The sequence below is a fragment of the Catharus ustulatus genome, chromosome 1 (assembly GCF_009819885.2).
Source record: "Catharus ustulatus isolate bCatUst1 chromosome 1, bCatUst1.pri.v2, whole genome shotgun sequence".
Classification (NCBI taxonomy): Eukaryota; Metazoa; Chordata; class Aves; order Passeriformes; family Turdidae; genus Catharus; species Catharus ustulatus.
In genome coordinates this window covers 67473771-67498990 of record NC_046221.1, presented here as the reverse complement: position 1 = coordinate 67498990, position 25220 = coordinate 67473771, and the positions used below count along the sequence as shown (strand labels likewise).

The 25220-nt window shown below is 39.6% G+C and overlaps 1 protein-coding gene across 2 annotated transcripts in view; it reads left to right on the top strand.

The window, feature by feature from the left end:
- Positions 1 to 25220, top strand: part of NUP153 (nucleoporin 153) — a 43935-nt gene that overhangs the window by 933 nt on the left and 17782 nt on the right. For both annotated transcript variants that reach the window (XM_033051150.2, XM_033051140.2), the window contains exons 2-9: positions 15526 to 15742; positions 17969 to 18217; positions 19472 to 19611; positions 19695 to 19823; positions 21599 to 21715; positions 21844 to 21888; positions 21985 to 22038; positions 24727 to 24873. In XM_033051150.2, coding sequence (XP_032907041.1) covers positions 15526 to 15742; positions 17969 to 18217; positions 19472 to 19611; positions 19695 to 19823; positions 21599 to 21715; positions 21844 to 21888; positions 21985 to 22038; positions 24727 to 24873 — 1098 coding nt within the window. The remainder of the gene's footprint in view (positions 1 to 15525; positions 15743 to 17968; positions 18218 to 19471; positions 19612 to 19694; positions 19824 to 21598; positions 21716 to 21843; positions 21889 to 21984; positions 22039 to 24726; positions 24874 to 25220) is intronic.

Genomic DNA, 25220 nt, shown 5'->3' with positions numbered 1-25220 from the left:
TGTACCTAAACGTGCTGGTGCAGTGCAAGCGAAATGTAATTCATGAGGCGTTTGTTCTCCTTTGTGTTGTTGGACAGAATAGATGGATAACAGAAAAAAGCACTTTGTAAATTGCAGTACAAAGATCCTGTACCGTTTAGAGTGGCTGCAGGGAGTAGAAGCAAAGATCCTTCCCAACTCCTGTTTCTCAGGGAATTTCAAGATGCCTGGAGACAGTGCTCTGGAAATGCCTTTCACGTGTATTTATGAATGTGAAATTGACTGTAAAACCAAAGCGTTTACTTTATTAAATCGGTCCTATAAGCCAGGAGATTGAATATGATATGCAAATTTGAGGGTGTGTTATGCATAAATTGTTGCTCAATTCGTTTTTATTATTTGGGAAGTACTGTATGTAATCCTTTGTATGGCACACTGATCAGCAGGGTTGTCCTTGTAAAGCGGGCAGGGTGATGTTTCATCCAAAGAATCACTGCGCTTGCAGAGCAAATGTTGAAAGATCTTACGTTGAAATTGCAATATCCTACACGTGGTGATACTCTGTAGATAAAACAGATTAATTTAAAATAATTAGGTTAGATGGCTTTCTGATTATTCTATTGTCTGTTTCCTCTGTTTTCTAGTAGGTTTATTTAAACAATGGGGCAAAGCAAACACGTGCTTGGGGGGTATCTGTGGGATTCAGCCCAGAGCATGGATGCTGCAAATCAAATATATCAATCAAATTAACAAGTAATATATTGGGGAAGAAGTGGTAAATAGGCAAACGGATAGGTGTCAGATATGTGCATTTGTTGTAAGAGATAGCTTTTTAACCCTATGTAGCTTGCTCACCTGTGTTACATAAAAAGGTGAGCTCTTGATAGATAGCTGACTTGAACTGGAAATAATTGATAAGTGTTCCTTTTTTCAATATAACAGCCACTCTGCAGAAAATATTCTGTGGTTTGGTATTGTCTCTCAATAATGAGTTTGGGAAGACATGGAAGTGCTCAATGCAGTCTGGACATGATCTCCTGCTCCCCTAACTATTGTCAATAAGTAAGCTAATAAAAATACTTTATTAACTGTTCTAAGAGCTTGGGGTCAAGACTGCAGTCCTGAAAACTCAGTCTTTTATCATCAAGCTCCAAAGGTGCCTAAGCACTGAATGCTATATTGCCAATACCTTTCAAGTTCTTAGGATATCTGGTTCTTTTCCACTTGTATGAAAGATGAGTAGCATGATGCCAGGCTTACAGTAGTAAGCCCGTTGTATGTTTTTATGATGTCGTTATGCTTTCTTGTTGTTGTTTTGCCATAGTCTCCCAGGGAGCTTGGTCAGGTGGGAATTCTCCTTTTGTGCCCAGCGTGCTGCAGAGTCAGTCTTCTATTAAGTGCAGCAGTGGCTTTAGAAGACATTTGGAAGAGGAGGTGATGCTACTTTTCAAAGATTATTAGCTAAAGCATTTGTTCAAAATGTGGTAGACCCTGCTTCAGATTTCTTTTTTGCCTTGAAGCATCAACCTACATCTTCCACTTTCTGGGCAAATATCCCAGTTGCCAAGCTGTGTGTTGTCTTTGAGTTCTTCTGACTGAAACGGTGTTGTTATCCGGAAAAAGAATGCATGATTTATTGAGCTAGGAAGAGGATGTAGACGAAGATGTTACCTTCCAAGAGTGGAGGCATACAGCCTCTGATCCATGATATCAGGCATTATTTGTTTTATATAGTCTTGGAATAAACATGCAAAGTGCAAAATTTCCTGCCCTTTTCTCCCCAAGTGCCTGATAGAGCCGTATTTCATTATGTTTGCATGTGTGGTTTTTTTTAAGTGTAGAGTCTTTTTTTAAACTAGTCTCAAATAGGAGAGATGAACAGATGCTGCTTGGAGGATGTGACTTGCAGCTTGTATTTTTCTGTTGGAAGATTAGTAGATCTCCCCCACTAGTGAAGGAACTAAACCATGGCATTTTCCTTTCTGGGCTACCATCCTGCTTTATAAAAAGTGCACTGTCAGCAGCTGTGTTATTAAACCAAGAAAAAAAAAAAGTACCAGTACCACCAGGTAAGGATGGTACCCACTCACCCATCATGAAGATTTGAGGTGTGGTAATAGCATCTCAGAATGTAAAGAGCCTTTTTATATCTCTTTGGTGGGTGTTCTTGGAGTAGAATTGTGTAGTTCTGCCCATTGACTATGCTTTTCTAGGGGCAGAATGTTGACAGCTCCTCACTGAATGCACTGACTTTAGGTTATGCTGTGCTCAGCATGCTGTTTATTTGGCCATCCCATGCGGAAATATCCTGCCTTCTCCTGCACTTTTAAAGAAGCTTAGGCACATGGGTTAAAATTACAGCTTCTTTAAGAGCTAAGCACATGCCAAGTGAGGGAGCTGTTGTGTCCAGCATCTGGGTTTCATCTTCCAAATGTGACCCCAGTGTTTCTAAATGCTGGTTTGTTCTGGTCATTTGGATAGATTGCTGATGGGAATTACTGATGCAGCTGTGTGAATGGGAAGGATATTTGCATTGCTGGCTTATTAAATTGCTTCTAGCAGAGTATCTTTGTGTTTCTGCTAAAATTCTGTTAATTTTACGTTTAATTCTGCACTTTCATGTGTGTGCACATGCTGGTTTAACTTGGAGCAGTGCCATTCTCATCCAGCTTTCAGAGATTTTAAGTGTGACCTAAAGGAGAAGAGGAAAAAAAATACTTTTCTTGGTAATTTAAAAATTTGATAATTAAGCATTCAAATGAAGGAGTCAGAGAACTTTGATTCTTCTGCACTTTTATTTAAACTCATACAGGCAGATTTAAGCATGAGAAAAAAACAGTTACCTGAAAAGTGTTTATAACCTTCCCTAAACTTCTATATTCATATTAAGCTTTAACTTAGAGCTGTATGATATTAGAGATAATGTCTGTAGATTAAAACTTCTGCTGGGAAGTGATTTTTTTTGCTATGTGTATATGTGCCAGTGCATATTTATAATGTAGCTGTCCAAATACAAAGATGTTTTCCTTGATGAAACCGGTGTAAGGCTCTGCATATATTGTAGTTGGTATTGTACTGATGTAGATAGGATGTAACCTAACAAAGGGGACCAGAAGGCCGCTGAAAGTCACTTTCATTGGCCAGGTCATGAAGGCCCCTCTGGATTAGTGAGTTTCACCAAGTCTCTTGAGACATCTGGTAAAGTTCTTCCCACAGGGACTAGGTGCAGGATTAGGAACTGAAAACTGTATGCAGCAGAGTCTAAAGCATTGCTTTGTCACCTGCTGCTCTCTTGAGGGTAGGCCTTGCTTGGCAGTGACTGCAGACAGTGGGCAGAAGGGATCTTACAAACCACAGGTTTATTTTGTGAGGGAATTTTGAGACTTTGAGTTCCAAGAGTATCATGTTGAGTAATGTCACCTAGGTAAATGTTTCATAGACCTTAAACAGGAAAATGCTCATTAAAGAAATCTTTATTAAGAGTATCCACATGGACCTACACAAGTACAGTTGTATAAACTGCTGTCAACAGGATTGCACCTTGAAGCACACTTAATGTGTATTTGTATGCAATTCTGCTTGATTTGGTTTAGTAGTAAACTAGCACATTGAGCTAAAACAAATAGATTTGAATAAATGTTTAATGTGTATTTAAAGATTTGTTTTAAAAGATGGGCTAATAGTCAACATCAGAAGTTTTGTCACTGTCCCAGCAATATGATACTGTATTAGCAAAACAGGTGTTTAAATTTGACACTTGGCTTTCTACTGTAAACAAAAATGTATCCTAATTGGGAAGAACTTATAGAACTGAGATATTGACAGGTTTCTCTCATTTAGGTTAGCAGTACACTTCTACAAATTGTAGATGATGATTGCTATTGCATTTCATTAATATTCTGGGGTTTGTTTCAAAGTGTTGTTGTGACAGTCTTGGAGGTTGTGAAGTGTTGAGGACAAACTATTAGTGAGGGGTGTCTTAGGAGGAGAAAAAAGCAGATGAAATAATTGACTGTGTTAGCTGGGACACTGCAAATTGTCTTTGGTTGCTGGCAGCACATCACTTCCTCTGAGTTATTTATTCCTCCAGTCAGTAATTAGAACCAGTTCATGGTCCCTGCTGTGGACAAACTGAGCTGCTGCTGATTCTAACAATTCGGCAGGACAGAGTTCAGAATCTCTTTTTTGTGCCCAAAAATGTTTGAGCAAAAGTATTCCAGGTTGGTGCAGGTGGTGGGCTACCATAGCATCATGTAATGAATTCATAACACTGGGATGACTGGCTCAGGGGACGTGGGGCAAACAGTGGATGTTGTTTACCTGGACTTTAGCAATGCCCACAGCGTGGTCTCCCATGTGATCCCTGCTGTCCACTTGGCGAAGTACGGACTTGTCAGGTGGATCGTAAAGTGACTGGAAAATTAACAGGACCATTGACCTCAAAGGGTTGTGACCAGCAGTACAAAGATCCAGTGGCAACCAGTTGCTAATAGAGCTCTCAGAGGTTAATATTGAGGCTGATGCTCAGTCTTTATTAATCTTTGTTATTAACAGCCTGGGATGAAGGAATGGCATGGATCCTCAGCAGTTTCCCAGATAATACCAAACTCTTGGGAACTTCAACCCTGTTGTATAATGAAGAATAGGGCTGCCATTGAGGGAACTTGACAGAAATGGGCTGCCAAGAAGCTTGTGAGTTTTAATAAAGGCGAATGTGAAATGTCCTTCATCTGGGACAAAACAACCCCACCTACCTACTGGACAGCAAGTTGGATCTGAATCAGCAGCACACTCTTGAGGTAAAGAAGGCCAGCTTTATACTGGGAACTATTAGTAAGTGTGTGGAAGGATGTTAGGGGAATTGTTTCTTGTCCTACATGCAGCACTTCTAGGACTACATCTGGAGTCTTGTGTCTAGTTTTGGCCTCTGCAGTTTAAAAAAAACCAAAGAAAACATATAGAGTGAGTCTGGTTGAGAGACACCAAAATGATGACAGCTTAGAGAGCTATGTGTGTTCTAAGAGCAGCAAATACCTAATAAGACTATAGAGAAGGTGTAGCAAGGCACTTCTAGGAGATTCATAGAAGTACAAAGAGACAATGGACTCAAGATGCATAAATGGAAATTCTGATTTCATAGTAGGAAAAGTCTTTTTAACTGTGAGGCTAACCAGCATGTTGGAAGAACTGTCCAGAGAGGTCTCAAAACCCAGCTCAGCTGTGGATGACCTGCTGGTTTTGGCCATTTGCTGAGGAGGAGTTTGTAGTAGTAGGTGATCTCTCAGGTGCCATGCAGCCTCCATGTGTGTGTGGTTCTGTCAGAGCTGCTGCAGCTGGACCACAGAGCACAACGGGCATGTTTCAGCGTAAATGGCACTGTTACTCTAGGTTGGTAATCCTTTTGCTGGTCCATTCTCTAGCTCTGTCTTCAGGGTTGTGCTGTCTCTTGAGGAAGGAAATAATGCCTCTGTCTCTGTTGCGGTTTTTCCAGAGTAAATTGTGAACTTGCCCTTAAAAAGAGAGTAACTAAAAGGCTTTTTTCCTAGGGTTGCTGTTTTGCAGGCCAGTTTTTAAAAATGCCTTCCGTCTTCTTAGTGATAGGTCATGTGATATATTTTTCCATTTTTCTGCTATTAAGTTGTAAAAAATCCCATGTTTTTTTGCTTTTTAATGTTCTGTGTAATCAATTCAGTATTTATTGTACTGCACTTGGCTTGGTGCAACTCCAGTATCAATGCAATCTGGGGCATGAGTAGATGGAGAGCAGCTCTGCCAAGGACTTGGACTTTAAGTGAGAGAGGGTTGATTCACACTGGATGTAAGGAGGAATTTTTTTTTAAAAAATGAGATAGTTGAAACTCTCTCTAAACATGAGTTCATCTTTACATTGCCATTTGCTGGGATGAAATGTGTGTGCTAGCACAGGATACACCAGCGCACGTTGAGTCCTATGGCTGTGAATAGCACACACACAATTTGTGAATACTTGAGCCTGTAAAACATCTTCTTTATCCTTGCTGAGGCTATTAAATATTTTCTTGATGGCGCTTGGAAAAAGTTGTGTGAGAGTATTTTGGGGGCTGGCTGACCTTGCTTTTGGTTATGACTGTATTTTGAATCAAGTGTTTTTGAAGTAGGTATGTCTCAAGACTCCTTCCCTTGTTAGAACTCAAGGTCTGGTGACTTCCAAGACTGAAATAAACCAAGCAAAGAGCAAAGCTGTTCAACTGTCATTTTCTTTGAGACAAGATTACAGTGAGGCACTGAAATATTTACAGTAATGAGATACTAAATTGGTGAGGCTGCAATACAGGTGCATTTGTAATAAAAATAATCCTAAAATAAACAGATGAAAACAAGGTTTAAATTGATTTAAATGTCGTTGTGTTCAGGAATTGCTGTGGTGCAACCAGATATGTATTAAATTTATCTATTGCAGTGCATATGTTGTAATGTCAGCCTTCAGTATTTGTTACTAAACTTACTTTACAGAGTTGTAGAATTTATACAGATTTGTAGATTATTTTTTAGTGATCTTCAGTCACTAAAAAAATAATCTCTATATGCAATGGCAATTTTTCATGTTGCTGGTGAGAGAACAGTGTCTGAAGATACTGGTTATATGTTTAAAGTGAGATGCTCTTAGTTCTGTCAGTTGCAGTGTGATGAAAAAATACTCCAGAAAGGCACTGCTGCCTCTCACAACTAAAAATTACAACCCTGCAGCAGAGCTGGTGCTACCTGGGCTTTACAGTTTCAGAATATTATCTTAAAATGTCAAAGAATGTAAAAATATCCCTCACTTCTCCAGCTAAAGCAACTGTGTCCAGGGGTCATTGCTTTGGTTTCACTTAGGCACCAATTCTTACATTTTCAGATCTAGTCAAGAAGTGTGTGCACCAGGGTTAGATGTGTCCAATCTAAAGTAATTGCAGGTTATGCTGGTTAGATGAATTGTGAGGCTTGACTTTTGTATGCTGCACAATGTCTGTGTATGATACTTAAAGAGTAGGAAGGCTTTGAGTTTCGCTGAAGTACCAAATTACTGCCGCGAATAACTAAATGTGATTATTTAGTTGATTTTAGTTGATTTTAACTTGCCTGTTCAAATTTGTGAATTAGATAACATACTGAAAGTGCAGCAGGATTGGCTGTAGATTTTGCGAAATGGCTAGTATGTGGTATTGTCAGCTCAGTTTGTAGATCAACATGGACAGAAAAGATACTTCACAGGGAGGATGTGAATATTTTGCAGTCTTTTGCCAAAAATGCATTATATTTAAAAATTTAATTCTAGTCTTCTGTTTTGAAAACTGCGTTTTCCAGAATGTCAGAAGTGAGATTTTGTAGCTTAATTTTGTGAAATGTGCTTCAAACCTTCAAGCCTTGTCCTTGCTCAGAGGCACTGAACGCAGGGATGGGGCACGACCAAGCTGTGCGATGACCTCAGATGGCATTTAACTGTTGCTTCAGGAGTTGTTGGAGAATTTGGGCTGCCCATTTTGGTGTTTTAAATACATAGTGTGTCCTCACCACTAGGTACCATAGATTAGCCTGTGATACCATGTTATGTTTGTGAGTGCTTTCAGGCAAAATGGCATTAAAAGTGTTTTATTCTTTGCTGGGAGCCTGATGTACGTTGTAGCAGGTAGCAAATTTGTAGTGTGAGGTATGCGTGAACTTCTTGGCTGTAAAAGGAGGAAAGAGGATGACTTGGCCATTATCAGTTGTGTTTGGTGATTTTGAAATACTGTAATGAATTGGGTGTTCCTGTATATAGAATGCCTATAAATAAGATGAACAATTTTATGCCTAGTGTATTTAAATACTAAATATAAAATTTGTGTTATACTTTGCTAAACGTGATAACTTGTGCTAATGGACTTGTAAAGACCATCTGGTGCCATGGAAAATGTACTTCTTCACCATTCTAGTTTTAAACTTCTTTTCCGTGTGGTTATGTTAGAAATAAAAGTAAAAATAGTAAGTTTAAGCTATAGAGTTTCCTTATAGGAAAGATACTCTAAGCAGCATTTCAATTAATATAATTCTAGTTACTGCTTATGAAACTTAGCTGGAGACACACTGTGGCAGCTAATTTGCAGCAATCTTCAGTTAAAAAAATACTTAACTGCTTGGAGTTCCTTCTTAAGTTGGGAAAGAATGGACTTTAAAACTGCATGTAAAATTGTAAGGAAAAACAGTCTCATGAATCTTAAACTTTTTGGTTTTGCTTCTCATAGATTCCATCTCAAAGTGTAACACTGAATGTAATTTACAGTGCCCAATGCTGATCGCTGCTGAGGGTTAACTAGTGCCTATGTAGTGCTTCCTAAAAGGAAGGAAGAAAGGTATCTTGTACTTCATGGTGCCGTTTTGTGATGTTGTCACTGTGTCAGCTGAAGGTGTGAACAAAACTTGAGATAAAACCGTTCAGTGTCACAAGGATTTAACCTAGTGGGTTAGGCACTGATTTATCTCTCTTTATGCTCTCTTTAGAGCACATACTGCTGTTTTGCTCTCAGTTGTAAGTGACAATGATGTGTACAGATGTGCAAACAGTGCCAGAAAATACCTGAATTTCCCTGGAATGTTTGTTCTAAAGCTAACTAGACTAAGGAAAATGAGGCTCACTCAAGCAATAAGAAAAAAATACACCAATATCTGGCAATGTAATCCTTTCTTCATGACTTTGAGGAGTAAATCTGAACTAGCCTACTTGCCTTAAATAAAATTTTTGTTTTTCAAATGTTACGTAATTAATAACATTCCTGAAACATATTGTTCATATTAAATCATAAGTCTTATTGTCTTTTTTCTAAATGAAATATCAAACTCTGCTGTCCTACATCCAAATAGAAGCCACTCCCTGAATAGCAAAAGCAGAGTTAGTCTCAGCCAGTCTAAGTCTGCTGCTGCAAGAGACAATCATGTCATGTTTCCATTTCTATTCCTGCTTTTGCATGAGCATCAATGCAGGCTCATGGTAAGCTGCACCAGCAACCTGATGCCCTCACTGTCACAGTCTATTGACAGATTTTTGGTTGGATCTGTTTAATAGAGCCTTGCTACAGTTTGTCACTTGGTTGCTTATATGTGCTAGTGGCAGCAACAGGGAAGGGTGAGGTGAAGAGGAGAATGGGGCAGTGTCCTTAATGACAGTATGGACACAGGATGATTGAAAGGACAGAGAAGTTTTATTTTGTGTTCCTCTGGTTCTTGCTGTCTGATTGTGCTTACTCTCAGGCCAGGTCTGGTGCACTGAGTCAGTTTAACTCATTAGCCTAGCAGAGAAACACATACTTTTTGCCAGATTAATGAATTCAGCTGCTATGGAGAGTAGCCTTCTGTGTGCCAGAGCTGGCATAAGCTAACTGTGGGGGATGGAGGGCAAGAAAACTCCTTTTTAGTGTTCGGAAATGGTTAGATTGATCTGCTCTGTCTCAGTGAACTTCACCATTAGGGGCAAGTTTTCTTTTTGAGGACTTACTGATTCATATGTTCTTATAACTTCATACTTAAAGTTGGAAGCAAGGAAGTCTCTGAGAGGCTGGAATTTGATGCTTTTCAGAGGTGTGTGTATGGTGAAGTGGAAATTAGCTCTTCTACCCAGTTGTGTATTTTGCATTTCTGACAAATTTCTGTAAGTGTATGACTGTTATATGATTTTTATACAATTTCTTTCATACTTCAACCTCCTGGACTGCAATCATCTCGATTACAAAGTGTTTTGAGTAATGTGTCATTGCTGAGTGCTCTTGCCAGCACTTTCCTCACTCTATGCTATGTGAAAGACCCTTACAAGCTGGAACAACTGTTGTATTTTGTAAATATTTTTTGCCAAGAAATAGTGTGCCTTTAAGTTTGGAATTCAAACTGTGACCACGAACTACTGATTTTTCTTTCTTTTCCTTTGAAGAAATGGTATTTTAAAGTACAGTAATTTCACGACCATAAGGCGCACCGGACTATAAGGCGCACCCCCCTGGAGTCGGCAAAATTCGCAACTTTGTAGATCAGATAAGGCGCACCGGACTACAAGGCGCACTTTTTTTTTTTGCAGTGAGGCTCCGCCCCCAGCTCACCCCGTGCGGTTGCTGGCCAAGGCCCCGCCTCAACCCAGCAGCCATGGGCCCCCGGGCCTGCCTGTACCCGGCAGGGGCGGTGCCGCAAGCCACCGGGTTCCCCTGGACCCGGCAGCCATGGGCTCCCGGGACTGCCTGGACCCGGGAAGGCGGGTGCCGCGGGCCCCCTGGGCGGCATTCACCCGGCAGCCATGGGCCCCTGGGACTGCCTGGACCCGAGAAGGGCGGTGCTGCGGGCTCCCTGGCCCGCCTCCACCCGGCAGGGGTGGTGCCACAGGCCTCCGGGCCCGCCCCCAGCTGGCTACTGTGGCACTTCCGACTCCCCCCACGGCTCACAGCTCACACTTCTGGTTTGGCAAATTTCGCAACTTTGTCCATCAGATAAGATGCATCGGACTATAAGGCGCACTTCTGGGTTCGAGGGAAAATTTTAGTCAAAAGGGTGCGCCTTATAGTCGTGAAATTACTGTAATTAATTATGACACCTGTTTGTTAACTGATACTAATGTCTATATATCTTTTGCTTAGTGTTGCAGCCAGCAGGGGTTTATGAAAGGCGAGTCCTGCTTGACCAATCTGATCTCCTTCTGTGATAAAGTTACCCACTTGGTGAATGAGGGAAAGGCTCTGGATATGGGATGTCACCTACCTAGAATTTAGTAAAGCCTTTGACACCATTTCCCATGGCATTCTCCTGGAGAAACTGGCTCCCCCTGGTGTGAATGGGTATGATCTTTATCGAGTAAAAAACTGAATGGCCAGGCCCAGAGAATGGTGGTGAATATGATTGCATCCAACTGGCGACCAGTCACAAATGTTGTTTGCCAGGGCTCAGTTTTGGGGCCAGTCCTTTTTAACATCTTCATTAATGACCTGGACAAGGGGATCAGTTGCACCCTAGACCAGTCTGCAGATGACACCAAGTTGGGCAGGAGTGTTGATCTGCTAGAGGACAAGAAGGCCCTAGAGGGGGATCCAGAAAGGCTGGGTAGATGGACTGAGGCCAGTTGTATGAAGTTCAATAAGATGAAGTGCCAAACCCTGAATCTGAGTCACAACAACCTCCTGCAATGCTACTGACTGGGGTAGGGGTGGCTGGAGAGCTACCTGGTGGAAAAGGACCTGGGGCTGCTGGTCAGCAGTGGATGAATAGGAGCCAGCTATGCCCAGGTGGCCAGAAGGGCCACTGGCCTGGATCAGCAATACTGTGGCCAGCAGGACCAGGGCAGTGATTGTCCCCCTGTACTCAGATCAAGTGAGGCCACACCTGGAATCCTGTGTTCAGATTTGGGTCCTCTCTACAAAGAAGACACTGAGGGACTGGATGGGTCCAGAGAAGGGCAGTTGGAGCTGGCACTTGAGGATGTGGTTTAATGGTGTACATGATGGTAGTGCTGAATTAACAGTTCATTCAACAGTTTGATGATCCTAAAGATGCTTCCAACCTTAATGATTCCATGACCTCATGAAAAGAGGGCTTTGGACTCTCCATGGAAGGATTTGAGTCTTCAACACAGGACCTTGGGCCCTGGAAATGGGCTTTTGGAGATGAGAAGGAGGGTTTAAACCATGAGATTGGGTTTTCTTAAGTTTTTGTGCTCTCAAATAATGCTTCAATATCTTGAACTAAATCTTTGCTCCCTAGAAATAGGTTTTGGAGGCATAGAGGAAGGCTTTGTGCTCATTAGGTGTAAGGCTGAATCCTAAATAGAAGGTTTTGATTCCTGTAAAGGAGGCTTTGGAAGCTAGGATTTGAGCCTGAAGATGTGCCTTTGTGCTCTAGGAAGAAGACTTTGAATTCTGCAAATGAGGCTTTGGGCCTTCCAAATCAGACTTGGTGCCTTCAAAATAATGCAGGGCTTGAAAACTCACAAATGAGTGTTTGTGCCCAAACAAGGAGGGTTTGGACTCTGGTAAAAGTTGGACATAATAATCTAAGAGGTCTTTTCCAGCCTTAGTAGTTCAGTGATTCCATGATGTCAAGCCAGTATGCCTTGGAGTAGCTATTACTGTAGTTACTGTTGCTATGATGTTTGTATACATAGACTTAGATAGACCTAGCAAAGCTGCAGACACTTGAGATGATACACAGATTTTGAAAAACTGTTGTAAGTCCCTATTCATATGCTACTGGTGTCTTTCTGGTGGATTTTCATTTTGTTCAGCTTTCCTGCTGATATTTTTGGGGATGATTGTATTTAAGTGTGAAGACAGCAGTTGATAGTGACCTCTGAAATCAGTCAGTTAAGGAGTAAAACATGTTCATTGAATAAAACACAGCAGTCACACAGTTGGGATTGCCCCACTGTGTCTTCTGCCCTTCCATGATACTAAGTTTGGTAGCTGTGTGGCCTGTAGAAATGTGAAGTTATGAGTATTGGACTGCATGCCAGCACCACGTCGTTTGCTCTCAACCTGAGACTGGGAACTAGAACAGTTTTTGTGCAGTAGCATGTTCAGACTGGCTGTATTGAATGAAGGTGTTCTGGAAGACACTGGTTCATATTTGTGGCATGAGAAGATTTGGATCTGAACAGTTTGCTGGAGAATAAGCCTGCTAGAGTTGTCTGTTGCTGTGTCTTTTGTATTTCGTATCTGAAGATCTGTTGGCATTAATAAGATGTACTGTCCTTGTCAGCCTTCTAGAAGGATTAATGATTTCTCTCTGAGAAGATGGGATGGACAAAGGGCAGAGCTGGTGACACAGTACTAGGGGGGAAGTGCTCTGCTGCTGACAGGGTTTTGTTTGCATGTGCTGGGAAAGGATGTTCAAATGCATGTGCTGAAGATAAGAAAACTGCAAGTTAGGGAAAGATTAAAATGCCAGCTTTAAAGTGTAAGTCATGACATTTTGCTGAATTGTTCTGGCAAGAATAAGGAGTATGTATGTTGAAATGTGTAGTTGGCCAGTGGCACCTTCACTGCCTGACTTGATCAGGAATCCAGCCACAGAGCTTTATTGATTGACTTTTAGCTCTGATAGGCAGGTAAGAGATGATGGAAGGAATTTTTTTTTATGTGTGTGTCATCTGTGTGTATTTGAATAGGCTTACGTGGGGCTTGTGGAATACTTTCAGGGGGAAAGTGTCTTTTGTTTTTAATGGGATCTGTGTTTTGATGATGGCTCATTCATAATGCTTGCATAGTTCTTTCACAGTGCCTTTAATATACTTTGCAGACAGAAAATGTAGGTGCCTTTACATGTATTTTGCTTTCTCTTGCTTTGTCACTAAACCAGCATTATTCTGCAGTATAAAACTGTGCTCCTTGTCTACCACTGTGCCTAAGCCAGATGAAGCAGGCCATTAGTACTTGGTGTAGTATGGCTGGACTGGGTTCCAGCTCATGGGTAGGTTTGGGAAGTTATCCTGTGTTACCCAGCTTGGAATGTTGATTATGTGGAGAATGGCAAGGCTGCCATTTGCATGAAAGGGTCAAACCAGTCTGGTGTCAGATATGGATGGTAAAATGTCATCTTGGTTAATTACTAGTCTGGCTACATTCTCCAGTTACTCATTAGGATTACTAATGATTGGGTGTTTACCTTTCTGGGTGACTATGACTTCTTCCATCTTGAGTCTCAGGTAGCTTGCAGTCCTGGGAGGATTTCCTCAGCAAGAGAATCATAGTAGCACCTGTTTTATGGCTAGTAATGCCTTATTCTCTAATGGAGAGACTCTCTAGCAATACTGAATGTAGTAATGCCTAGCTTCCTGGAAAGCATATTGCCTTGGATGCAGTTTGTGTCTTGACCATTTGCTTCTTTTGGCAAGTTTTCACTCCTCTGGGTACCTGATACGCTTTTATTCGAAGCAGAAAAATATTCACTCCCCTGATGGGGGGACACTGTGTCATAAGTAAAGGTGAAAATGAGGGGCTGGGTACAGAATACAGACTGCCTCTTTGCTGGTGCCAGACACTGAACTGCTTGTGACCTCTGATGTACAGTTTTTGTTGTTGGAAAGCTGAGGCTTAGTATTTATGTAGAATAGCAGCAACATCCTGAGCATGGCATATTAGTGTGCATCTTAGTGTGGTTTAAGCTGTCCCAGGCTAGTTATTCTGTATTTGTGCAAATAAAATATTGAATTACAGATCATTATGAAAAATGTCAAATTGTAAATTAAGATGACTTTCTTTCTGTGAAAAGACTTTTGTTTTCTACCTTCCATTTCTCCTCTTTGCCAACCCCCCCTCCTAACTCCAGATTCAGGGGTGTCCTGTAAGTTGGTGCTTGTGTATGAAAGAAGTGAATGGCAGATTTGGGCTTTTTCTTTCATGTGTGCTGATTTTTTAAAGAAAGTTGAATGCAAGGGTTCGTGTTTCAGAGTTGTTTACTAGACTAACGTGTTCAAAGAATATTCTCTATTTTCTACACGAGTAATAATGTTTAGAAAATTTTGTTGCCTAAATCCAGAAAAATAACGAAGTACCTCGATGCACGTGTTAGCAACTGGCAGTGAAATTCAACAAAATTATTTCTTACACTCTTGTTGCTTTTCAGTTTCCAAAGTGTTGAAATTGTGGAGGTTGCTTTGGTGCTTTCTTCCAGCTTGTGCAGTTCTGTGGTTCTGTGGCTGCAGTCAGTGTAAGAGGGGCAGCTCCTATGTTGCAAACCCTCTGCTGCACAAGGTTGAGATTTGACAAGAAAGCATGTTGAAATTTTGAGGACACGATGGGAAACAAGTGACTGCCTAAAACAAAATGTTTAATAAATATTTCTTACTAGAATGTGAGCATTAAATAATTGGTAAATGTCAAAATGGAAATTGCTTTTATGTATTCAGTAACTGCCAAATATTAAGGTTTGGAGATATAAAACTTTAACATACCATGAAATGAAATTTGATCAAATTGAATCTATTTAACAGTCCTGTAGTGAAGAGAATGCTGTTCATCTGTAGCTGTTTTTTCCAAGGTCCTCTCAGGATACCCTCACTGTTCAGAGCATAATAGTGGGTTTTTTGATGCATATTGTTCCTGCAGTTCAGCATTAGAAAAAGAAATGTTCAAGTTCACTGATTTTAGTAGCTATTACTGCTCATCACTATTACTGTAGATAATTGCTGAGCTTCTGGGTTTGATGGTTTTTCAAAGTAAAGGTGTTAGAAGGAAAAGTCCTCCAAAAAAAAGTACGTATATCAGGAGTTATTTAGAAATTTGATTTTTTGATGACTTTGTGACTTGACAACCCTTTGGTGGGCTTCAGCTGTAGTTTCAGAATGTGGAAGTTTTGCCAAGGTCACTGGGAAGTGCAGAAACTGGTGGGTTAGTAGTAAATCAATGTTAGGTGCATTTTTGTCATGCGTGTTCCAGAAGCATAGGAATTCTTTATCAAGGATCCACCACCCTCTTATCTTACTTGTCTTAAATATTTCTCTTTAATGTCTGTCTTGGAGGTCTGTGCAAGGTTGCATCCCAGAGTATGCTGCTGACTGTGTTCCTATATTTTTCTTTCAAGCTGGGGCTCCTTAGCAGAGTGACCGAATCAGTGAAAAATATTGTACCAGGATGGCTGCAGAAGTATTTTAATAAAAGGGAAGATAAATGTGTAGATATGAATGAATCTGCAAACGAGGAAGAGAATCCAGTAAACTATCACCATGATTATGCAAATGAAGATGCCATGGTAATTGATGGGAGAGTCACGCCTGAATCAGCAAGAATTAATTTAGAAGGTATGTGAAGTATCATTTCATATTCTGACCATCTGTATTTATTCACAGATTTCTAGTTTTGAATCTACATTTCTAGGGGAGGCTGGAAGAAGCATTTGGATAGAAAAAAGCAAACAGCAAAAAGCCCCACAACACCCAAACCAAAATGACCAACCAACCAAAAAACCCAACCCAAAATAACCCCACACATAGCAAAAACAAAGGAAAAAACCTCAACAACTCAGTTTTTAGAATTGCCTTAGCGTCAAAGTTTAAACATACTCAAAGTTGAATTAGGACCCTTTGAAGTCATGAATTAACTTCAGGTAGTCAACTAGCCAAGTGCAAAATATTGCTAGCATTCATTTGCAAGTATGCTGGGTTGCATTTTCTTTTTAAAGGATCTGGGATGAAAGTTTATCTAATTGCCTAAGGTAGTAGAAACATTAATTTTTTTAGCAAAAGACCAGATGCTAGAATGCCAGAGGAAAATTCCTTCATGTGTCCTGATATTTTTTTTCTCTTCCTTTGGACTTCTTCATTCAATTTATTAAATTTCCTCGTTAGTTTAGTGGAAATCTGGGGAACTTTTTTTATCACATTGTTTTTAAAATATTTTGTGCCATTAACATGTGGCATTACTAACTTGAGGTCTTTGAAAACTATTTTGATTTTTGGCAAAGTTTACAACCCTTTTATCATACTAGAATTAGTCCCTGCTTTTATCTATGCCTTTCACTGTTTCTGTAGTGCTCTGTGAATTTTCTTATACTCTCATATGCAGTTTGAGAAACTCATTTGAGTTTCTCTTAAACTAGCATTTTTGGGAACTTAGTTTTTAATTAAGTGAGAAATTGTGTCTGAGCACATGTACATAACCATCTGTGTGGACAGTCAGCTGCTTCTCTTGTTGGCAGAATGAAAAGTAATGGGAAAATACCTTTCTCACCCATGTTATCTAATTGTGAGTAAGGAGCTTTACTGCTCTCTGTGTAGTTGTAGCTTGAGCATAAGTTTGTATAAAGGAATAGAGAAGGTTTTCATGAATGAGTAACACGTGTTGGCTTTCCTGAAGAATTGTGTGAAAGGACCTTTCAGTGAGAACAGCTGCACAGCAAACTTTTCTAGCTCCAAGAAATCAGGAGCAGATGGGACTCCCTAGAACCTTCAGTAGCTCATGTTGCAGTTTGTGGACATTGTAGTTAATCTTTCCTAGCTATAGTTAATAATATTTTTTTAATTGTTACTGGTATTTTTATTTTAGAAAGCCTGTTTCTTTGGCTATGAGGTACCAATGTGCAAGAGCCTGTTTTCCTTTGCTTGGCCAGCCTTTGGTCTGATAACGCTTTCTTTCGTCTCAAGCAAGACAATCCTAAAAATCTACCAGTACTTTGGAGAATTAATTACTAGTAGTGCAGTGCTTATGAAGATTGAAGTAGCTAGTTTAAGCTTCAGCACAAATGTCAGGACGACAGTGACTCAAAACTATAGTCATACCCAAAAATCATGGGAGGGACTGTAGGAATATGAATATCAGGCAAGATGGCCATTAGTTGCTGTTCTGTTCATGATGGAACTGAGACCACCTCTCACAGGAAACTGGCAATGTTTGCAGACCCTTTTCACGAGGAAAAAATGCCCATCTTACAACTGAGTCCACGTTGCTTTCTTGTCCTTTGTGCCAAAATCTTGAAAACTAATGGATAGAAGATAATTCACCTATAGCATTACCTGGTATGGTAGAATTTGGAAGGGAGGATGATGACACCAGAACAAATAAACCTCCAAAAATCTTTGCAAATACATATTTTCATGTTATATATTCAAACTAACAACACCAGGTTTTTTTTTACAAGATGATAAAAACTGCAGAGTTGACTGTAACTTGTCATGTAATCGCAAATTTTGGAAAGCTTATTACAAGCATTACCTGGAGGAAAATGCATTTATAGATGTTTGATTTAACAAAAGGCACAGTTTAAGCGCCTGAGTGCAGGGTCAGATTTTGATGAAATTCAGAAAAATCCCATCCTTAAGGACTTAATGCCACATTAATGCTTAGTATTGCAAGCAGTGTTGCTGTTGTAATCAGACTGATGAAACCCTATCTGGGTGAGGAAGTTAAATTCGGCTTCTCTATTTTTGTGCTTAGAACTTGGCAATAAGCATGACTGTTGATAGAAAACAGGTTTTGGCTTCTGTGAGCTTGTCTATAGGGAAGCTGATTGTCTCTCTGTTCTTGTTTAGAACCATCTACGAGCAGGTCTGCACTGAACTTCTCGGATGTGTTAACAAGGCCCTCCCTTCACCGGAGCCATTTGAACTGCACTGTGTTGGATTCCACAGTCCCACACTGTCAGCCCTCCACATCTTCTGCACTTGGCATCGGCAGTCCTGGGCTGTCCCTCGTAAAAGAAATAAAAGATTCTACCTCTCAGCATGATGACGATAACATCTCAACAACCAGTGGCTTCTCTTCTAGAGCATCTGATAAAGGTAACTTATATATTCTCTATTTTGATCTGTTTGATAACATGAAGTACTTTGTATTCTTTAATATTCCACATTGCCCTAGTAGGTAAAGTAAAAATGTCAACTCTAGATATTAGAATTAAATTTATTTTTTAGTATTTTAGAAGTGTATAATCCTGTTACCTTTTAAATATAACCATGGGTTGGAATACATTTATAAGTACCTGATATTCTAAAGAGTCACTGCTGATAAATACAGTTTTAGATTGATATCTGTAAATCTTGAATGGGGACAGTAGGAGATGAATATGACTTTTTGTAGCTTGATAGCTAGGCTAATTTCCTAGAAGGTGGAGTGACTCCAGATATCTCACTCACAGCTAGATATGAGTAAATACAGTTGACAAATAAAAACACAAGATAGTCTCGTATCTCTTTTTACCAGGAGTTAATAAAGTAGCTATTCTGATTGAACAAGTTTGGGCTGCTTTTGTTTTTTTGCCGTTCTTGGTAGAGGGCATCGTTTGTCAATACTTTCTTGTTTTTTACCAAATTCAGTAAAGAATGTACACAATTTTAAAGCAAAAGAACCCTAATATATTGTATTTATGTAGAACCTAACCTAGGTGTCTCACTGAGAAAGGGCAAACGGCAAGTTTGCAAATTTTTCTAGTCCCCCATTTAAATGGGGATGGAGGCATGCTCAGCCAGTTCTCTGGAGACCGTAGTTTGACAATTCAGAGTAGGTATTGCCAGGACGTAGCAATATAACCTGAGTTTGCTAGAATTTTCTGGTGCATCTCCATAAAACATATGGAAAATAGGTGGTTAACTGTTAATTCAACCTCTGGGTAATTTTTCAGGTTTAAGACGTGGTCAGTTCTGTCCTATGCTGGTTTCCAACCCTCTACCGCATAGGAAAAACTTAGTATCATTAGAGATGCACCAGTGTTTATGCAGTTCCTTTATTTTATCATGAAAGAAGAAAAAATAAAATTGTGTTGTATTGGAAATGCACTATTACCTTGTGAATGCTTTTGAAAGATTACTGAAAGGTCATGTATTCACAGTTCTGTGAACAGATTTTTAGGTTCAGAGTTTGTACTTGGGTTTCATACCATATGTGAAATTAATCTGTTTGAAGAGCTCTGAAGGTCAGAGTGCCAGAGAAATGAGTGTTAAGGGACCTTTTAGTTTTGTGAGAGTTTGTGTGATGTTTAATGCTAAATTTCTCTGTGTACACAAAGCATTTACATATAGCATTTGTCATTTTGGCAGATATCACAGTTTCAAAAAATACTGCAGCACCACAGCTCTGGTCCCCAGAGGCTGAAAGATCTCATTCCCTCTCACATCATCCTGCATCTAGCTCCAAAAAACCTGCATTCAATTTATCTGCTTTTGGATCGCCCTCTCCCGTAAGTACTGCCCAGTATTAATTTTAGTCAAGTTGAATGTGCAGCTGTTTTACTAACCACTTACCAATAATACCTTTCTATAGTCGCTTGGAAACACTTCTGTCTTTAAGACAAGACAGCTTGGGGATTCTCCATTTTACCCTGGAAAGACCTCTTATGGTGGTGCAGCTGCAGCAGCAAGACAGACAAAAGCGCAGATTTCTCCTTACCAGGTATGAGAACAGTAGTGCAGTGTGGGGGAAAACAATTGAAATACAGAAGGGAGAGCTCGGCCAAAAAAATCTCTGAGCTGGGAACTTAACTTGAAAATTGTGGCAGCAGTTCCCATCTTGCCCACTCAGCCTACAATTTTTGTTTAAATTCTTGTGTAACACTTTATGTGGAAATGCTTATCATAAAGCACGAGAGTGACAGTAGCATTTTAGTTGCTGGGCAGTTTCTTGTAGTACAGGTTTCCTTTGTCATGTCTTCCAAAAATTTTCGTTTTCTGACATGGCCTTCCTCTGACTGTATTATGGTAAAATGATATGTAAATAATTACAATGATGGCATAAGTTTGAAAATGTTGTTAATAGCAGCAAAAGTTACCTCCCAGGTATTTGCCTGTAGGTTTTACACAAGTATGCAAACTATGAACATACTGTGCATTTTTTAATATAGTAGTATACAAAAGGCAAATTTGCTCATCCTTTGCACTTTTGTTACTGAGCGGGAGGTATGCAGTCCTACATGCTATATCAAGATAAACAATAAGGTGCTCTATATTTTACTGTCATTTAGATAGCTCTTGAGAAAGGCTGCTTGTCCCCCCGTGTCTTTGGTTGTCTTTGTGGTCTAAAATGAACCAGCAAATTAAAAATCCTTACTGTTTTCAGTAGTTGGAATTGAATCTAAAAGAAAGTCAGTAAAATCTGATTTGGTTCTAATTTGTTTAAATGAAAATGCCCATTGTTAAAAAACTAAAAAGTCAAAAGGAACTTTAAATAATTTAAAATAAGTTTGCTGGACCTATTTTGGCTGTCTGTTTCTACCATGGAACAAGGGGACTTAAAATTTCCTGATTCAGGGAAATCTTGAGCCTTGCAAGTTTTGCTGACTTGGTGTTGAGTCAAACCTCAGAACATGTAAAATTTCTGTAAACTAGAAGTCCTTTTTGGTCTGCTATTTTTATTTTTTTACAAATTTTGTGGAATATGTTTAAAAGAGGCTTTTATAGGAGTAGATAGGCTTTTAAAGGAGATATTAGGCTTTTAAAAGGAGAAAAGAGTTTGTTGCTGCATACAGCGAGTCTTGCGTGTTCTCTGTGCTGTGTGATCTGCTTCCTGTCTTCATGTAGTCGTGTGGGAAGCATGGTGTGGTTACATAAGAGGTTTAACATAGTTTTAAAAAAAATGGTCACACTGAAGTTTTTTTAAATTATGTTCAATCATGTGGTACAACATGTACTTTTTCAGTGCATTGTGTTTAGATCTGTTACAGTTCAAATCAGATCTTTATCTTTCTAAACAGAGTAAAAAGATCTGCAGTTAGCTACAGTCTTGGAGGAAACGAGGGAAGCAGAACTTGAAATTCATGATGATGATTGTATACTCTGGTTTTAAGATGCCATGCTTATGCCATCATGAAACTCCAAGATCTGTTTTGCTACTGAAAGTACTTTCTGCAGCACAAGCCTTTGCTTCAGTTCTGTTTTGCTAATCACTACTTCAGAGACTCTATGAACTTAGCATCATTTTATGACCTTTTACATTTAAAGATTTCTTTTGTTGATTTATCCCATTGGGAAGATGTGCAGGGCTCCACTTAAACTTCTGTAACGTCAGTGGAGTGTATTTTTCTTCTTCATGCCTTGAATGCTCAGTGAGTGCGTTTTTCTCTGTCATTATAAGAGTATTGGTTGTATCACCAGTGTAGCCCTAGGGCATAAAATACACACGTGTGTAACTCAGAATCCAGCATCGTAACATTGGCAATGCTAATTTTTCAGCCACCAATAAAAAGACAAATGAAAGCTAAACAAGCAAATGTGCAATCCTATGGTGTGACGAGTTCCACAGCGCGGCGCATCTTGCAGACATTGGAGAAGATGTCAAGCCCTTTGGCGGTAAATGGCAACTCCTTTTAATGTTTTATTCCATGTGTTTGAAAAACATAGTAAATGTGCCAGTATAGGATGAAAATGTTACTTAATGTCATGTCTGCTTTAATTTACTGTACCTGTTTTTTCAACAGGATGCTAAGAGGATTCCATCTTCTGTTTCTAGTCCTCTGTCTTCTGTAAGTTGATCACAAACCCCCCATGTTTTTGTTGGATGGAACCCTCTTGTAGGGAAAAAACCATGCTCTGAAATTTCCCCTTTTTTTCCCTATTAGCCTGTGGACAGGAGTGTGCTGAATGTGACTAGCTTCCAATCCAGACAAAACCAGGTAAGAGCCAGTAACATGTTAAACTGAGATAGGTAACTTCCTCTGCTTTACATCTCATAGGAGAAATGTTACAAACCTCAATGACAGCACACACGTTCAAGTTAATGTTAGCCTTAATGTGAGCTACAGCTGCCTTGGCTGTGTGGAAATTGCTAAAAATGTCTTTTCAGTCTACACTAGATGAAGGACTGTGAAGATTACTCAGGTGAATAATTAGTATCTTTTTGTGGTGGTGTGCTGATATGTCAAGAACAACTTCTCTAGAACACACAGAGTGGTTTTATCTTGGCCTGGAACTTGGGGTTAAGTTGCATGATAACATTCTTGATTCAGAAAGTTTTCGCTTGCAGAAATAATCAGGAATAGGAAAACATTGATTGTTCAGATCTTGTGCAGGTTTCCATGTTTATTTTAACTGAAAAATAAATGCTTACGTTGTTTATTACTACTCAAGGGAAGGAGGAAATTGTACAATTGTTAAATTTTGTTACTTCCGTTAATTTATGCTCCTAAATTCCTATTTGGAAGGAGCACTGAGTTGTTGCTGTGTTAAATCATTATTTCCTTGGTTTTGTTTAAAAAATTACGTTTATTAAATTGTGAAACCAAAAAAGATCATTTTTAGCTCAGGCAACCAAAGGAACAAAAATGGTTTTTCTTCAATGCAAACTTTTAATCTGCTGTTGTAATGAGGAAGCAGACAGAATGTTTTTAAAAGTGTCTATGCTAATGGCTAGGTTCTGAGTATAATTAATTCTGCAGTCACTTGCGACTTTATAAACATCTCAGATTTCCCATACTGTCTTTGGACATGATAAATTACGAGGATGTTGAAAAGTAGAGCATGTAAGCTTTTTACCACCTCTTAAATATTGTCCCAGCAACTGAAAACAAAGCTGATATGGATTCTACATTAAAATGCAGAACCACACCTGTGATGAGGCATTTAAAATGATCTGCCAGATTTGCAGCATAGACCCTCAACATTGGTCAGAAAGTGAATGTTGTATACAGCTGTCACTGGGTCAAAATAGAGAAATTGTCTGCTCATAATGCTAGAATTCATAGAATTTGGCAGGGAAAAAGGGTAGCCTTTGATGAAAAGAGAGGACAGGATTGTATGTGCCCAGAAGAGGACAGGATTGTATGTGCCCAGAAGAGGACAGGATTGTATGTGCCCAGAAGAGGGTTGTGTGTTTTCCTGCTAGAAGTGAACAAATGGTTGACAGGACACTTGGATACTCAGGCAAAAGTTTTACAGGTCTTTTTTTGTGATATTTTTCTTATTTTGATGATCTACACCAGACAGAATAATTCTTAGTGTATTGAACATATAACTGGGTTACTTTTTTTCTTGTTGTACGTACCCGTTTCACTGCTTTGGTATCCTTTTACAATAATGTCATCTGCCTGGCATGTGAAGATAAGGTGGCAAATGTAGTTTCCTGGATTGTTGTGAGGCTTTTGGTGCTGTTTCTCTTGCATCCTTCTGGAATGAGCTGGTTGAACAGCAGGATGCAAAAGGTTGCAGTGAATTTGGCTGTGTCTGGCTGGTGACCGGTCACCAGCGGTGTTCCTCAGGATCAGTTCTAAGGCCAGTGCTATTCAAAATATCTCTCAGTGATCTGGAGGCACAAATTGAATGCCCCATTAGCAGGTTTGCTGATTATATGAAACAGGGAGGTGCTGCTGACTCTCTTGAAGGACAAGAGTCCTTGCAGAGGGATAGAGTGGAGCACTGGAGAGGCATCAGTGGGATGAAATGTCACAAATCCAAATGCCAGATCTTCGTCATTGAGATCGCGGGACTGAGTGCACCCTCAGCAAGTTTGCAGGTGACACCAAACTGAGTGGGGCAACTGGCACATCTGAGGGATATCATCCAGAAGGACCAGGACAAGCTCTAGAAGAAGTGGGCCCATGTGAAGGTCATGCAGTTCTGCGCCTGGGTTTGGGGCACAATCATCTGTTGATACTAATTTAAATAGTAGATACATCCTAAGTCTCATTCTTCTTATCACCAAGGCTACAGATGATTTGATATATCATGGGGCCTTTTGGGGTCTTCCTTCTTTCTCTATTCACTTAAGCCAGTTTTGCAGAATGTACAGTGCTTTCTGTTCAATAATTAGTCTTTGTCTGTAAAAAAGTTTTGACAAGAAAAGTCAGTACTTCTAAGAGCGTCAAATTCAAATCTAAAACATGGGAACATACATTAATGAGATTTCTTTTAAAATATTTCACAGTTTTTTAAATGTGTAATTTCAAAGGAAGAAAATGTAGGAAAAAAAACCCCCAGAACCTGGTTTAACTCTACTTAACAGTTTCAATGTTAAATTAATGGACTAAGGCAGTAAAAAAGAAAAAAAATCACAGTGAGGGCAGAGCAGAGGAAAGGATGGGAGCACATTAATGTAACATAAGTTATTTTACTGATAGTTAATTTGTCTGTTAATTTTGACACAGAATTCAGTCAGACTTTGACTATTCCTGTAGCTTTTTGGATTTTATAACTGATTTTCTGGTGATTTCCTTCTGCAAGCTAAATGTTTTCAACACTTCCACGTAGTTTTCACTGGGTGCTGAGACTGGTGGGAGGTTTATAGTTCTGTAACTTTTCTCATCAGTAAATGCTGTGATAAGTTGGGTGGGTGCGAGGATGAATTGATTGCTGCTTCCCTTTCAAAGATGGATTCGCAACATCCACCTGTCCAGAAACTTGTGACACCAAAGCCAGTCTCCCTGACAGGGAGTCGGATCACGTATTTTAAACCATCTTTGAAATCAGCTACTAATTCCAGAAAAATTCACCAAAGGGTAGATACAGACCATCACGTAAGTAAATTTTCATGTCCTAATTTGCCTGCTTTTTGCAAGATTGGAATGTGTCTAACCAGTCTACTAAGGTGCTCTTTTTTGCATGAGCACCTAATAGTATACTTGAGGTAAGCATTCAGAAAAGACGGTGTGAACCATTGTGAAGGAGATACTGAGAGGTTTTATGAATGTAATTGTATCTTTGGCACACTAAGTGGCTGGTGTTTATTTTCAGAAGTGGTGGTGTGCTGTTGGGCCAGGGTTTTCACACTGAAAGAATATTAAAATTCAGAAATACAAACTTCCTTTACATTTGCTGCTGTTCATAAAGCTGATGGAACATCCTGATGTTGTGTATAAAATGT